This window comes from Jaculus jaculus, chromosome 14, assembly GCF_020740685.1.
Source record: "Jaculus jaculus isolate mJacJac1 chromosome 14, mJacJac1.mat.Y.cur, whole genome shotgun sequence".
NCBI classification, from domain to species: Eukaryota; Metazoa; Chordata; class Mammalia; order Rodentia; family Dipodidae; genus Jaculus; species Jaculus jaculus.
The window spans coordinates 82,765,949-82,781,939 of record NC_059115.1 but is presented as its reverse complement, the minus strand read 5'-3'; the positions used below and the strand labels follow the sequence as shown (position 1 = coordinate 82,781,939).

General features: G+C 44.5%; 1 protein-coding gene across 1 annotated transcript in view; it reads left to right on the top strand.

Moving 5' to 3' along the window:
- The first annotated feature begins 960 nt into the window (after positions 1 to 960).
- Positions 961 to 15,991, top strand: part of Cmya5 (cardiomyopathy associated 5) — a 106,700-nt gene continuing 91,669 nt past the window's right edge. The window contains exon 1 of the mRNA XM_045133397.1: positions 961 to 1,133. Within this exon, the coding sequence (XP_044989332.1) occupies positions 961 to 1,133 (173 nt within the window). The remainder of the gene's footprint in view (positions 1,134 to 15,991) is intronic.

Sequence of the window (15,991 nt, the reverse complement as noted above, 5' to 3'; positions counted from 1 at the left end):
GTATTTGTTGAATTTCTGTTATGTTCTAGGTACTTATCCAGCTTATGAGCTTGTAAGAGCCGGGGACAGTGCGGGTACTGATGACTAGTCAGTCAGTCAGTCTGTTGGGGACAAACATACTTCCAAGGCAGGCTGGTGTGGGTTCCTGGAAAACTGGTGTGGGTTCCTGGAAGGGTTCAACTCGGGATTTCATCCAAAGGTGGTGGTTTGAAGACCAGTAAGTAGAGAGAGGACTGGCCTTTCAGGCAGAAGGGATTACGTAAACACGGCATAGCGGAGTGGCGGTGCGTGGGGAACCCTGGATCTCAAAGTGGGTTGGTGGGCAGCATTTAATCTTTGAGAACCTTGAGCTTTAATCCCTCCGCAGTGGCTGAACTCTGATTTACCCAGTCCAATGAGGTCTGGGGCCTTTAGACAAAACTTCCCTTAGGTAATATGGCGGTTTAAGATTGGTGGGGATAGTTTGCTGGCAAAAGTTAGCCACCCTCCACCCGCTTAAGGAATACAGTTTAACATTTGCAAATGAGCCTCAGTTTCCTCAGGCAGGGACCCAGCACTGAAGTTAAACCAGCAGCAGCCGCAGCACCAGCGAGTTGGTAGGGCAAAAGGAAGAGCGAGGCCGGCGCGCCTGGCGCTCGGCAAGCTGTGCGCTCCCCAGTGCCTGGAGCCCCCTTCCTGCCCGGAGCCCGCGGCCTCCGCCAGCTGTCCGCGGGGCCCGGGGAGAGCGGCCAAAGCGGGCGGGGAAGGCGGGCCGGGCCGCACAGGCTGCTGGCGAAACTTTCCGACACTTCTATTTAAAGGCCGGGGGCTTGCCCGCCCCTCCCCCGCGCCGGCCGGGCAGGGCAGGGCAGGGCAGGGCAGGGCAGGGCAGGGCAGGGCAGGCGGGAGGGCGGGCGCTCAGTGGAGGGAGAACACCGGGCGGGCGCGCGGGCGGGCGGCTCCGGCTCCAGGGCGAGCGCGATGGCGAGCGGCGACAGCGACCAGGCCTTTGCGCACAGCTTCCTGGGCTCGGACGGGGACGAGGAGGCGGCCCGGGAGCTGGAGACCGACGAGGAGGAGGAGGAGGAGGAGGAGGAGGAGGAGGAGGGCGAGCTGGAGCCGGAGGAGGAGGAGGAGGAGGAGCCCGATGCCAGGTAGCGGAGCGGAGCCGTGCCGGGCCGCTGGCTGCGCGGTGGCCTTGGCCCCTTTGGGGGAGTGCATTGCCCTGGAGCGAAGTACTTCCAGCCTTTCCATAAAACGGGAGTGACCCATGGTGGGGGTGGGGGGGGGAGCTGCTTGGATAGTCAAGTTCACTGTCCCCCATCCCCTCGCCCCCCAAGCTCCCTGCGGCTTGCTGTTCGGGTTTACTCTGGGAAGTTTATACTTGGGGCGCTGCCTAATGGCAGAGCTGTGCAGAAGGCTGGCCTCTGGCTCCAGGGGCCTCAGCAGTTTGACCCACTGAGCCTGAGCGGGAGGATGGAGGTGGACAGACAAGGCTTCTGGTACCTTCAGAGGAACAGAGGCCTTTTCTGGTCACAGTACTGGGCTAATTCACAAGAGGCAAACTTTACTCTGGTTCAAAGACCCTGAGAATAAAGAAACGCGAAGGCCTGGTGTGGTGGTCCATGCCTGAAATATCCCAGGACTAGTAAGGCAGAGATAGGAGAATCATGAGTTCAAGGTCAACCTGGGCTACATAAATCCCTGCTGGTTCTGTATATCAACTGTCCAATAAAGGTGAAGTGATTAAGAAATATATAAAATGACAAGTCTTGGGCTGGAGAGATGGCTTAGCGGTTAAGGCACTTGTCTGCAAAGCCTAAGGACACAGGTTTGATTCTCCAGGTCTGACGTTAGCCAGATGCACATCCTGGTGCATGCATCTGGAGTTCTTTTGCAGTGGCTAGAGGCCCTGGTGCGCCTATTCCCTCTCACTACCTCTGACTCTAATAAATAAATTTTAAAAATTATATAAAAGAGATAAGTCTCGCAGGGACGCTTTAATCTCACCCAGCGCATAGGAGGCAGAGGTAGGAGGGTCTCAAATGAGTTCAAGGCCAGCCTGGAATTACAGAGTGAGTTCAAAGTCAGCTTGGGTAACAGGGAACCCTACCTCGGAAACAAACAAACAAAACGCGTCAGGCTATGAGGGCCTACATTCACGTAAAAGGATGGCTCTCTCCCCTGCTTCATGCACAATCAGAGCAGTAGTAGAAGTGTCTCTTTCTGAGTACCCATGTCAGTAGAAGGGTTTTGAAGGTGGCAGATGGATGGTACCGTTTCAGAATAGCCAGCCAACACCACAGGTTGAAGAAGGAGCCCAAAGAGTGGTCAGGCGGACTTAAATCACCAATTACACGTTTTCCAAGCAACTTGCAAGAAGGAAACAAGCACAGCGTCTGTCCTCAAGACCGAGGGAAAACTAGAGAGGAGTAAGGACGTTCCCAGGGCCGGGAAAAGCTGCCCACTGGGCAGGTGCATCACCGGCTGCCTGCAGCTCTCTGGCCTTTTCCCTTTTCCTTGTCATCCTCTGGAGTTCATTGCCTTGGAGCTAAGCACCTTGACAAAGCATGGGTTCTGCTGAATACCAGAAGAGAGCAGGCACGGCTGCCTTGAAGCAGTGGGCATGAGTGGGCTTCAGAAGGCAGTGGAAGATGTATAAAGAAGGAACTGGAAGAGCCGTGAGAAATGGAAAAGAGGAGGCAGTCAGTGACTCTCCGCCACATTGAGAAGGGACTCCCTTAGTGGCACTTGGGTTCATATCCTTGCTCAACCACTGTTTCTCAAGAGAATCCGAAAATTCCTTGTGGGCATCTGACAATTTGAAGTGCCACATTGGGGTTGCCCTTGACTAGGGTCCAGGCCTTCAAGTGAGTGTATGCTTCATCTGTGGTAAACTTCAGCCCGCTCTGACTAGTTGTCAGGTAGACGCACCAAGGAAGGAGGTCTGGATAACTTGGGGGAGATGGGGATAAGGTAGGTGGTGATGGAGGCCTGGAAAACAAAAACACATTTTTAAAAAACTGATGACCTATGTAACAAGGAGTCAGTTAAACTTCTGAATAGAAAAGTAGTGTGAAGCTGTGTGTGGTGGGACATACCTTTAATCTCAGCACTTCTGAGGCTGAGGTAGGAGGATAACCATGAGTTCGAGGCTAGCCTGAAGTACATAGTGAATTCCAGGTCAGCCTGCACTAGAACGAGACACTACCTTGAAAAATAAAAAAAAAAGAAAGAAAGAAAGAAAAGAAAAAAGCAAAGCAGTGTGGTAGGCAAGTTAGGAAGTTGAATTTCAGAAGGGTTTGGAAAAGCTGAAAGTAAGTGGTGTGTGGACCATGGTAAGGGCAATGGGCTGTATCTAGATGTAAAGTTCATTCCTTGGGGTGCAGGGAGTCCCCAGATCACTCCTGCCTCAGAATATGGTCAGGAATTAAATCAATGCATTGTACATGAGTTTACAAATATGGCCTGAAGAACTGTGTTCCTCTGGGACTAGAAGTGGGAACTTGAATGATCTCCAGTAGATGTAAGGTGAGACTGATGATTTCTTTACTTCCACAGAAATTTTAGAGCTAGAAGAGGGCCTTGCTGTGCCAGCACAGTCTTAAGTGCTTACCTGTGTTGTCTCATGTTAAGTCCTCCTAGCCACATGACGAGGCGACTGTCCTGTTACAGATGAACACACTGAAGAAAGCAGAAAAATGTATGACATGAGCCAGTGTGCCTGCACCATAAGTCACCAGGCTTTCACTGCCCCTTTGTTTTGGGGAGATGTCCTTCCTTACCCCCTGGGAAAATGGACTGTCTCTCCCTGGCTTTGATTTTGAGAAGAATTAGGGAAAAGGGGAAGCTCTTATCTCTATAAAAAAAAAAAGTGGGATTTTTCTGCTGCTGAACTAGGGAACTCTCTCTACTTTCTCAGAGGTCAGTACTATTCTCAGAGTTACAAATTGGCTTGTTAAATTAAGAGGTATATAAAAGTTTGAGAGCTTATGAGATTGTTTAGTGGTTAAGGCACTTGCCTTCAAAGCCTAAGGACCCAGGTTCAGCTCCCCAAAGCCCACGTAAGCCAGATGCACATGGTGGTGCATGCATTTGGAGTTCATTTGCAGTGGCCCTGGTGCACCCATTCTCTCCCCCAACTCTCTCTCATAAATGAATAAAAATATCTTAAAAGTTTGAAAGTGAAAATAGCCCAAGTAATAATAATACAATGGTTAATATAGCAACTATGTGATTTAATCTTACTAAGCCACAATCTAAGTGCTATTTATGAATATTATAACAATAAGAAAATACTCTGTTGAGTTTGAAAATACAATTCATAACATAATTTAAAATGATATCAACCATAAAATAAAGGATGCACTGGAAATAGACAGAAGATGAATAAAGATTAAATTAAAGTTCACTTCATATAGGCTAGCCTTGAGGTTTAGAAAGACTAACATCAGTTCCTGCATAGTGGGATTATAATTTAATAGAATTTATATTTGTGTGACCTTTTCTGTTTTTCCACAGAGAGTATGTTATACATTATATTGTGCAGAAAAATAAACTTTACTTTTAGAAATTGAAATGATAAACAGTAATCTGCTTCTAAAGCATTTCCTTACTCTAGGACATATGGCATCAAGAAGCTTGGTTTGAACCCTGTTAACTGTTCTATCACAGACCAATTCTATCCTTTCGGAACTCATGATTTTTTTGTTGTTGTTGTTTGTTTTTGAGGTAGGGTCTCACTGTGGTCCAGGCTGACCTGGAATTAAGTATGTAGTCTCAGGGTGGCCAAGAACTCACGGCGATCCTCCTACCACTGCTTCCCGAGTGCTGGGAATAAAGGTGTGTGCCACCACACCCTTTAAACTCATATTTTTAATCCATAAAAGAATAGTATTAATTCTTTTTCTTTTTTTTTTTTTTTTTTTGGTTTTTCGAGGTAGGGTCTCACTCTAGCCCAGCCTGACCTGGAATTCACTATGGTGTCTCAGGGTGGCCTCGAACTCACAGTGATCCTCCTACCTCTGCCTCCCAAGTGCTGGGATTAAAGGCGTGCGCCACCACGCCTGGCTTTAGTATTAATTCTTAATTCAAAGGTTGTCCAAAGGAGTAAAGTAGCTGCTAAAGGATGACAGCATACTTGCCTCTCAGCTTCCTGACTCGTTTCTCTTTCTGACAGTCCTAAGAGGGGTCATTGCAGAGCAAAGCTCCACCTCTGCCCACTGGCTGCTGAGCAGGGCAGAGGGATGCCATCAGTTTTTCACCCTGAGTGATGGCTCCTTTCACTGATGCTCTGCGTGTTCATTTCTTCACTGAGTGTTCATGGATTGCCATGGTTCACGCGAAGTGTTGGAAACAAAATATTAAGAATCTTTTCCTGTCCTCAAGGAGCTCGCATTCTGGGTAAAGACACAGACCATGACTGTGTCATTAACTGGTGAAAGAGACTGAAGGAAGAGAAGTTTCCATGTGAACTTCCTCAAAGGGAGACAGTACTCTGTCACCAGCAAGGGTGTGGGAAGGCTGCGCCACGGGAGCAGGACTTTGTGTCATGACGAAGTTTCCTGAAGGTTTACATTAGGTGGAAAAGCATTTTTGTGCTATGAAAATGTTACCCAAAATCATTTGTGAAAGCAAATCTACAAAACCCACAGGATTTTAGAGCTGGGAGAAGTCCGAGAAGCATCTATTCTCAAACAGTCCTCTTTGCAGATTCAGAAACCAAGTATGCAGGGACAGGGTTTCAAAGTTACACAGCTTTTAATGGTAGAATTAAGACTTGTCCCCAGATGTCTGGACTCCAACCTAATGTTCATGAATTTATTCTTTCAGCAGAGATATGCTGACTCCCACAGTGTGCCAGGTACTGCTTAGGTGTAGGCCTGAAGGATACTGGCAGTCATCTACAGACTCACGTAGCAGGAGAGAGGAAGGGTGGATGGTGAAGAAAGCAGGCGTTGAAGGCACACACCTCCTGGCAAAAGGGAGGGCATGTGTCAGGGCACTGTGGCAGGAGTGTGTGGTTTGCTTGGGAGCTCAAAGAGCTCTGGCTACTGGATGAGCAAGGGCAGAATGGCCAGGGAGAGTCTAAGACATTGCTGAGCTGCACATCATGGACGGCCTTGGTACAGATGTGGAATTTTATTCTGAGTAATACTGGAAAGCCATATTCAGACTGTCAGGACTGAAAACAAATTTTTAAAGATGGTGATTGTGGCTTTTTTTTTTTTTTTTTGAGGTAGGCTCTCACTCTAGTTTAGGCTGACCTGGAATTCACTATGTAGTCTCAGAGTGGCCTAGAACTCATGGCAATCCTCCTAACTCTGCCTCCCAAGTGCTGGGATTAAAGGCATGTGCCACCACGCCCAGCTCTTGTAGTATTTTTTTTTTTAATAATACATTATCTTTCAAATTTTTTTTTCAAGTTTTTATTTCTTTATTTATTAGAGAGGGGGAGAGAGGGAAGAGAGAGAGTGTGAGAGAATGAGAGAGAACAGGTGTGCCAGGGCCTCTAGCCACTGCAAACAAACTCCATATGCATGTGCTACTTTGGGTATCTGACTTACATGGGACCTGGAGAATTGAACCTGGGTCCTTAGATTATTTGGAAGGCAAGTGCCTTAACCACTAAGCTATCTCTCTAGCCCTGTAGTTTTCTTCTTTTCTTCTCCTCCTCCTCTTCCTCCTTCTTTTTAAGGAAAAAGGGCTGGAGAGATGGCTTAGCAATTAAGGTGCTTGCCTGCAAAGCCAAAGGACCTCGGTTCAATTCCCCAGGACCCACATAAGCCATATGCACAAGGTGGTACATGCGTCTGGAGTTCGTTTGCAGTGGCTGGAGGTCCTGGTGCACCTGTTCTTTCTCTCTCTCTTCCCGTGTGTGTGTCTGCCTCTCTCACTCTCTCAAATAAATAATAATAAAAAAAGAAAAAACACCCAGGGCTAGGGAGATGGCTCAGTGGATAAAATGCTAACACAAGCATGAGTACCCAAGTTCAGATCCTCAGAACCTATGTAAAAAGCCAGATTCTGTGGTAGGCTTCTATAATCCCAGTGTGCCTGTAGCAAAAAGTGAGGCAAAGAGAGAAATTTTTTTCTGGAAGCTCATTCATGGGCCAGGTATCCTATGAATAAAACAGTAAACAACAAACCAAGAAAAGCTGCCTTAACCAAGACAGAAGACAAGGCCTCACACTGGAAGTTCTCCTCTGACCTCCACATATATGTGCTGTGGCATATGCATGCCCATCCTCACACATATGAACGTGCATGTAACACACATACAAATATTATACACACTAATAACAGAATCAACATGATACAGTCATATTTTCTTTAAGTGAACATTCACTGAGCATGTACCATGTGCCAAATGTTTCAAACTCATAGGCCCTGTATGGAGGAAGCTGTGGAAAGAGTTTTGTCTTTGTATTTCTTTTTTAAAATATTTTATTTTTATTTATTTATTTGACAGAGAAAGATGGGGGGAGAGAGAGAGAACGGGTGAGCCAGGGCTTCCAGCCACTATAAACAAACTCTAGACACGTGCACCCCCTTGTGCATCTGGCTAACATGGGTCCCAGGGGAATAGAACCTGGGTCCTTTGGCTTTGCAGGCAAATGCCTTAACTGCTAAGCCATCCCTCCAGCCCTTGTCTTTGTATTTTTCTGACTGTGAAACCCAACTCTTTTATTTATTTTGTTTTTCTTGTTTGTTTGTTTTTTGAGGTAGGGTCTCACTGTAATCCAGGCTGACCTGGAATTCACTATGTAGTCTCGGGCTGGCCTCGAACTCACGGGGATTTAAGATGTGCGCTACCACACTCAGCTGATTTTAGCCTTTTCTACATATCACTTAGAAACTTTTTAAAATAATTTTTGTTTTGGATCAATCTCTGTTGAGTAAGTTTAATTTTTTCTATTTAAGCATGGAAAAATTTTGCCACATCAGTAGCTAAAATTCAAAAATCATCTTCTAGCCAGGCATGGTGGCACATGCCTTTAATCTCAGCACTTGGGAGACTGTGGTAGGAGGACTGCCATGAGCTCAAGGCCAGCCTGGGCTTTTACAGAGTGAGTTTAAGGTCAGCTTGGGTTAGTGTGAGACCCAGCTTCCATATATATATATATATGTATGTATGTAAAATATTCAATATATATATGTATATATAATCTTTTGCCACAGCTTTTCCAGGCCTGTATTAAGCCTGTCTGTCTGAACTGATGAAACTGAAATTACTGGCGGCACTTGTATTTAGCTAGTCACTATAGAGAACAAGCATTTTGGAAGGCAAAGGCAGTTGTACGTGGTCTTGGCTATCAGTACGGAGCAGTCTGTTTCCACACATCTATTTATGTACTGTCTTTCGCTGATTTGCTTACCTGGGTGTTTTTACAAGTGTGTCATTTGAGCTAGTCCTCTTCTGAGGTCAGTGGAAAGAGCTGGGGATGGGAGGGGGGCCTGAGTGCCCTGGGAGGGAGGAGGGGGAAGAAAAATGAGGCACTTGGATGAGAAAGTGAGTCGCTGCTAAAGTGTTGACTGCATGGCATCAAATGTCCTTAGTGAGACTTGGACTGGATAGTCAGGAACAGGGAAAGAATTGGACTTGATTTTTCCTTTACAACAGTAAGCCTACTAAAGTGTATGATACACTCACTGAGAGAACTCGGAGGACGTACCTTGTGTTCCCTGGCTGTTCCTTTTCTTTCCTTCCTTCCTTCTTTCTCCCTTCCTCCCTTCCTTCCTTCCTTCCTTCCTTCCTTCCTTCCTTCCTTCCTTCCTTCCTTCCTTCCTTCCTTCCTTTCTTCCTTCCTTTCTTTTTTTGAGGAATGGTTCCGCTGTAGCCCAGGCTGACCTGGAATTCACTATGTAGTCTCAGGGTGGCCTTGAACTCACGGCGATCCTCCTACCTCTGCCTCCCGAGTGCTGGAATTAAAGGTGTGTGCCACCACACCCGGTTCCCTGGCTATTCTGAATGCAGGCTTAATGAAAACTTAATGTCTGGTTCCATCCAGGCATTGTCACCAAATTCACCTTCCTATCAAAAAACTGTCTGTGATTTGCACATGAGCATAATCTTTGATTTAGTTGGCATTAACCAACAGAAATAAATGTCAACCATATAGGTAATTAAAAAATGTTGGGGGCTGGAGAGATGGATTAGCAGTTACGGCATTTTCCTGCAAAGCCAAAGGTCCCAGGTTTGAATCCCCACATAAACTAGATGCATAAGGCGTATATGCATCTGGAGTTTGTTTGCAGTGGCTACAGGCCCTGGTATGCCTGTTCTGTCTTTGTTGGTCTCTCTTCTCTCTGCTAGCAAATAAATAAATAAATATAAGAAATTATTTAAAAAATGTTGGCTTAGCTATTCAGGCGCTTGCAGGCAAAGCCAAAAGACCCATATTTGATTCTCCAATGCCCACATGAGGCCAGATGCACAGGGTGGTACATGTATCTGGAGTTTGTAGTGGCTAGAGGCCCCGGTGCATCCATTTTTTTTCTCTCTGACTGTCTCTCAGAGTGAATAAAGTTTAAAAAAGAAATGCTAGTAGCAACTAAAAATACTAAAAACGAGGGGCTGGAGGGATGGCTAAGCAGTTAAGGCACTTGCCTAACAAGCCAAAGGATTCAGGTTCAGTTCACCAGGACCCACATAAGCCCGATGCACAAGGTGGCACATGCATCTGGAGTTCATTTGCAGCAGCTGTAGGCCCTGGCGTGCCCATTCTTTCCCACCCTGTCTTTCTCTCTGACTCTCTCTCTGCCTCTTTCTCTCTGTCAAATAAACAACAATAAAAATATTAAAAAGGGACTGGGTATGTAGCTTAGTTGGAAGAGTGCTTGTATAGCATGAAGGAAGTCCTGGATTTGATCCCAAGCACAGCATAAAACTGAGCATCTCAGTATTCAAGAGGAAAAATCAGAAGTTCCAGGTCAACCTTGGCTAGATAGTGAGTCTTTTGATGCTAATCTAGGTTAGATGATACTCTGTCTCTCTCAAAAAGTGAAAGATTGGGGCTAGAGATGGCTTAGCAGTTAAGGTGCTTGCTTGTGAGGACCCAGGTTTGATTTGGCAAGACCTATGTATGCTAGATGCACAAGGTGGTGCATGCCTCTGGAGTTCATTTGCAGTGGCTAGATGCACTGTCACTCCCATTCTCTCTCTCTTTTTTTCTCTCTCTCTCCTCTTTCTCTCTCAAGAAAATACTTTTTTAAACAGTGAAAAGTTAAAAATTTATGTAATATGTGATAAATAAATAATGTACATTTTAATAATGTATTGTTTTAAATATTTTATTTATTTGCAAGCAGAGAGAAAAGAGGGAATGGATATGCCAGGGCCTCTAGCCACTACAAACAAACTCCAGATACATGTGCCACTTTGTGCCTCTGACTTAACATGAGTACTAGGGATTCAAACATAGGCTGTCAGACCTTGTAAACAAGCAATACAACCACAGAGCAATCTTTCCAGTCCTTAAAAATGTATTTGATTTAACCCAATGATCTCAACGTGAAATCAGAGTGAAAATATTAATGAGATAGTTTTATTATTTTGTACTCCTTTTGCATTTTACATTAGAGCATGAATCTTTTTTATAAAAATATTTTTATTTAATTATTATGCAAGTAGGAAGAGAGAGAGAGAAAGAATGAGAAAATGAGCATGCCAGGCCCTCTTGCCACTACAAAGAACTCCAGACACATGCACCACTCTATGATTTGGCTTACATGGGTACTTGGGCATTGGAACCCGGCAGTCAGGCTTTGCAAGCAAGCACCTTAAACTGCTGAGCCATCTTTAGCCCCACAGCACACATCTTACTTCATCTTCCCTCAGCACATCTCAAGGGCTGTGGAGCCGCATGTATCTCGTGGCAACCGTCTTGAACGGTACAAGCCTGATAATACCTGAAAGCCTTGGAATCCGTAGAGCTGCTTCACTGGTAATGAGGTGTGTATGCTGGGCCCTATGCCCGGTACCAGAAATTAAAGTGATTAGATGAAACATTTGTTTCTTCCAAAGAGCTTGTTTACAGGCTAGGGAGGGGAAATAGGGACCTCCAACTTCATATCCAGTTCACTACAGAAAGGATAACCAAGGGATAAAAGGCAGAGCTCTTTACTGCAATGTGAGAAAGTTTTTGTTCACTGACTGCAGCTGGAGCGAGGGTGTTCCAGACACAAGATGCGGCTCGATGTTCCTTGACTTTCAGCCCCTGTGCCTCTAATTGCTGCTCTATGCTTCCCTCTGTTATCCAGAACCACTCAAGATTTCCCAGGGTTGATTGGCTAAATGCATAGTATGAATGAGTGAGCAAATGTGAGGTCACCAGACTCTGCCGAGAAGCAAACGTCTTTGGGATATTGAAGTCGAATCAGGTGGAATTGTGCTGGCTGTTGACGGCACCCTTACCACAGCCCGACAATGGGCAGAAACTCAGGAAGTCCAGAGGTGTGGCGGGACGGCGATAAGCGCTGGAGGATTGTTCAATTATGCTGTCTGCAGAGAACGCTTCCGTCTGCAAGCCTCGCCAAAGCCGCTCCTACCAACCCCTGAGCCAGGTTTCAGAAGGAGGGATAAGAACAGGCTTTGCTTCTGTTAAGGCAACTAGAGTGTCCTTACCTCCTAACTTCTACATCCTAATCTGGTGAAGTCCGAGATGTGAGGGAAGATTACTTGGCACTTCTGTTCAATCTACCAAACTCTAAATGCTCTAAACCCACTCCTGGAGCTGTTACTGTGTTTCATTTGGTAATATTTTTCTTTAAGGAAACACCAGATGCTAAACAGAAATTTACATTCACCATTGTATACCATAGACATATTAAATTTTATTTATTTATTTGAGAGAGACAGAGAAAGAAGGAGAGAGAGGGAGAGACAGAGAGAATGGGTGCACCAGGTCCCCCAGCTGCTGCAAATGAACTCCAGACACATGTGCCACCTTGCGCATCTGGCTTACGTGGGTCCTGGTGAATCAAACCTGGGTCATTTGGCTTTATAGGCAAGCGACTTAGCTACTATGCCATCTCTCCAGCCCCAACATATTCAGTTTTTTTAAAATTTTTAAATTTTTAATTTTATTATTCTTTTGGTTTTTCGAGATAGGGTCTCACTCTGGTCTAGGCTGACCTGGAATTAACTCTAGTCTCAGGGTGGCCTTGAACTCATGGCGATCCTCCTACCTCTGCCTCCCGAGTGCTGGGATTAAAGGCGTGCGCCACCACACCCGGCTTGCAGTTTTATTTGTTTAAGTTTTAAAATTTTGCAAAGCTTATATTCACCACAAATTTTCTCTTACTGGCTGAACTCATTAGTATACTAAAAGTTGTTGACTTTTAAATAAAATTAATTTCCCCCATTTTCACAGAGTTATCTACAATAGCCAAAAAGGCTTAGTCACTCAACAGGTATTTATTATGAATTTACCCTGTGCTGGGCAATGTAAACATTGAATGAACCAAAGAGGTCAAGTTCCTATTGTACCCACTCTAGCCTCTGTAGAGGATTGAGTTAAAGAAATATTTTTTATAAATCATGAATTATAGGCAGTACACTGGCAAACTGGATTGGTTCTAGGGAGCTGAGGTAGGGTCTTCAAGGACACTAAGCCTTCGAATTCCAGCCCCTCGTTCATTCTCTGGTTGTTTTCTGTCTGGGCTCTTCTTGCCAGTCCTCCTCCTGCCCAGAGCCAAAGGATTCACTGTCACTGATGGATCTGGCAGGAGAGTCTGGCTGTTGGTGACACTCACCCTAGAGGGACTTTGATGTCACCTTCTGACCCTGTCATGTTTGGGACCAGTGACAGAGGCCTGGAGAGAGGAAGGGAAATCAACACTTATTCAAGGAAAACCCAGGCTGTTTTGAGCACTGCCACTTGGGGGTTTTTACAATAGCTCTATGATGTAGGTGTTGCGTTAATCCTTATTATGTGAAAGAGAAATTGGAGGCTTAGCACTGTTGAATGATTTACCTAATTCCAGAAAGCGAGTAAATACACCAGCAAAGGTCTGACGTGGCCTGGAGGCAGAACCAGTGCTGGAGCTCTCATTTGAGTTGGTCGCAAGAGTATATCTAACTCTATATAACGTGTAATAGGTTGTACATGTGTATACACGGGTGTGCTCTATATAATGTATATGAAACAGACATCTGTTTAGCTAATTTGCTAAATTATTTTTTCTTTGAGCATAATCACAGCAGTTTAAAATAATTATTTTAATTTATTTAAAGCTTTTGTAAAAACCAAAAGCATAAAAGAGCCTGCAAGCCTATGCAGTAGCCAGTCTTGACCAGCACCTTAGCTGTATTACGTTTCTTAATGTGGAACAGAGTAGATCTTATATTTAAAAATAGACATTAGATAATTGAGTATGCTTGCATTTTCATAAGGTCAAAGATAACAACACTAAAATAACTTCTATACAGGCTATATGGAGTCATGTGATAAACATTCAGTAAGAACCATAATAGCCATGAAATTCTGATACTTGATTTTAAAGGCAGAATTTAGAGTAGGTTTACAGTGATAAACAATGAAGTTTCCAATCTATATTTTTGTATCTTGTGTATTTTATTTGGAATTTTTTTGAGATCAAGTCTCACACTATAGCAAAGGGTGGCTTGAAACCTACTATGTAGTGAAGGCTGGTCTCAAACTCACAGCAATCCCCCTGCCTCAGCCTCCCAAGTGCTGGGATCAGACATGAGCTACCATGTCCAGTAGCATGTCCTTACACGACACCATATGGCCCACTGTCCTGGGAAAGAGGACCCTGGAAGGGTGAGATGGGTACTTCGGCGTGAACGGCCCCTCTGTGGTGAGCAGCTGTGCCTCCATCTGTCTTACTCCCATGAGCGAACCTAGGACTCTCGCAGAAAGTTGAAGATACAGCTTTCTCAAACACTTGACCTGACTGAGGTTGTGGCTAGCTATTGGGAAGACTGACACTTTTACTTATCTGACACTTTAGAAGAGCCAAGGAAATGAAAGGGCCTGGATAACATGTACAAACTAGGCAATGTTAATATGTAAAATAAACTTGTCTCACAATCAGATGTGTGGTTATATTGGCTGGCTGATAGAACTAGGATCCCTCCTTCATGTACACTGGTTGTTGGATTAGGCAGGAAAAGCACTGATGGTGTCAGAAAATTTGGTTTTGCCATTTCAATAACTTAACAAACAAGTGGCCAGCTTTATCTTAGAGGAAAATGGCAAGAAATGGCCACCATTTCTTTCTGCTCTAGTTCATACTTGCTGCTCAAGCTGCCAGGCTTTCCGCTTGTCAACCCCATGAGTTTTGTTTGAGGTTGTAAAGCTTAGAATCATGAGCTGGGCAACCTGGACTTCAGGAATGCACAAGCCCTGCATAGCTTTCAGCCTGTCTGTAAGCCTCCGGGAGTTACCTCTTCTAGTGAGGGCGCTGTCCTGGCTTCCAGAGTCTTTCAGCCCTGATTTTTCTTTTTTATCCTTTTTGGTTTTTTGAAGTAGGGTCTCACTCTAGCCCAGGCTGACCTGGAATTCACTATGGAGTCTCAGGGTGGCCTCCAACTCATGGCAATCCTCCTACCTCTGCCTCCTGAATGTTGGGATTAGAGGCCTGCATCACTACACCCAGCTTCAGCCCTGGTTTTGAGTTGTAATAGAATCTAACTGTGACTAATTTAAGAAAAAAAAATGCCAGCAGAACACAGAATCATGGGGGGAAGTGTGGAAAACAGCTGTCCATAGTAGCTAGGAACAACTCCTCACACTGTGCCTAGAAACTGGTCTGATGAATGTTACAATAACTGAATTATAAAAAGACAAACTGATTTAAAACTGAGAAAAGGATCTAAATAGAGTTTTTCAAAGAAAATATGCAAATGTCCAATAAGCACAAGGAAATATGCCTGACATTAGCCGTTGGAGAAATGCACATTAAGCCACAAGATATCACATCATACCTTCCAGGATATCAATAATTAAAAAGATGACACATATTAGTGAGGAAAAATCAGAATTCTCTATAGTGCTGGTGGGAATGTAAAATGGTGCTGCCACTTTAGAAAAGTTTAGCAGCTTCACAGTTAGTTAAGCCTAGAGTTACCATATGACCCAGCAGTTACTTCAGTCTTATGCTCCAGAAAAGTAGATGTGTATATTTTCCTAAAACTTATAAATGGATATTTATTGCAGCATTATTCATAGTAGCCAAAAACTGAAAACAACTCATCAGATGTCCATTAACTAATCAACAGATGAAGAAAATGTCCTACAATGGAATGTTATTTGATCATAGAAAAGGAACAAAGCTCTGACATGTGGATGACTCTTGGAAACACCAGGCTCAGTGATCAAAGGCAGACACAAAGGACCCGTGTCTTATGATGTTACTCATATGAAATTACTATCTGAATAAGCAAAGCCGTAGAGAAAGAAAATAGCTATGTGCTGTATGGCTGTGGAAGGGCAATATGGAAGGTACTGGAGGGTGATTCTTAAAGGGGATGATGAAAATGATTCCTCAGTACCCATTTAAAGCCAGATGCACAAGGTGACACATATGTCGAGTTTGTTTGCAGTGACTAGAGGCCCTGGTGCACCCATTCTCTCTTTCTCTTTTTCTCTTAAATAAATAAATAACTAGGGCTGGAGAGATGGCTTAGCAATTAAGGTGCTTGCCTGCAAAGACAAAGGACCCAGGTTTGATTCCCCAGTACCCATTTAAAGCCAGATGCACAAGGTGATACATATGTCTGGAGTTTGTTTGCAGTGACTAGAGGCCCTGGTGCACCCAGTCTCTCTCTCTCTCTCTATCTGCCTCTCTCTTTGTGTCAAATAAGTAAAACAAAATAAATGAATAACCCCCTCCCATCCTTTTGGGAATGATGAAAATGTTCTAAAATTGGTTGGAGTGATGGTTGCTTAACTCCTTGAATATACCAACATCCATTGAATTTTACACTGTAAATGGGTGAAAGTACAATGTATGAGGTGAGTGTCAGTGAGGCTGGTTTGCTTGT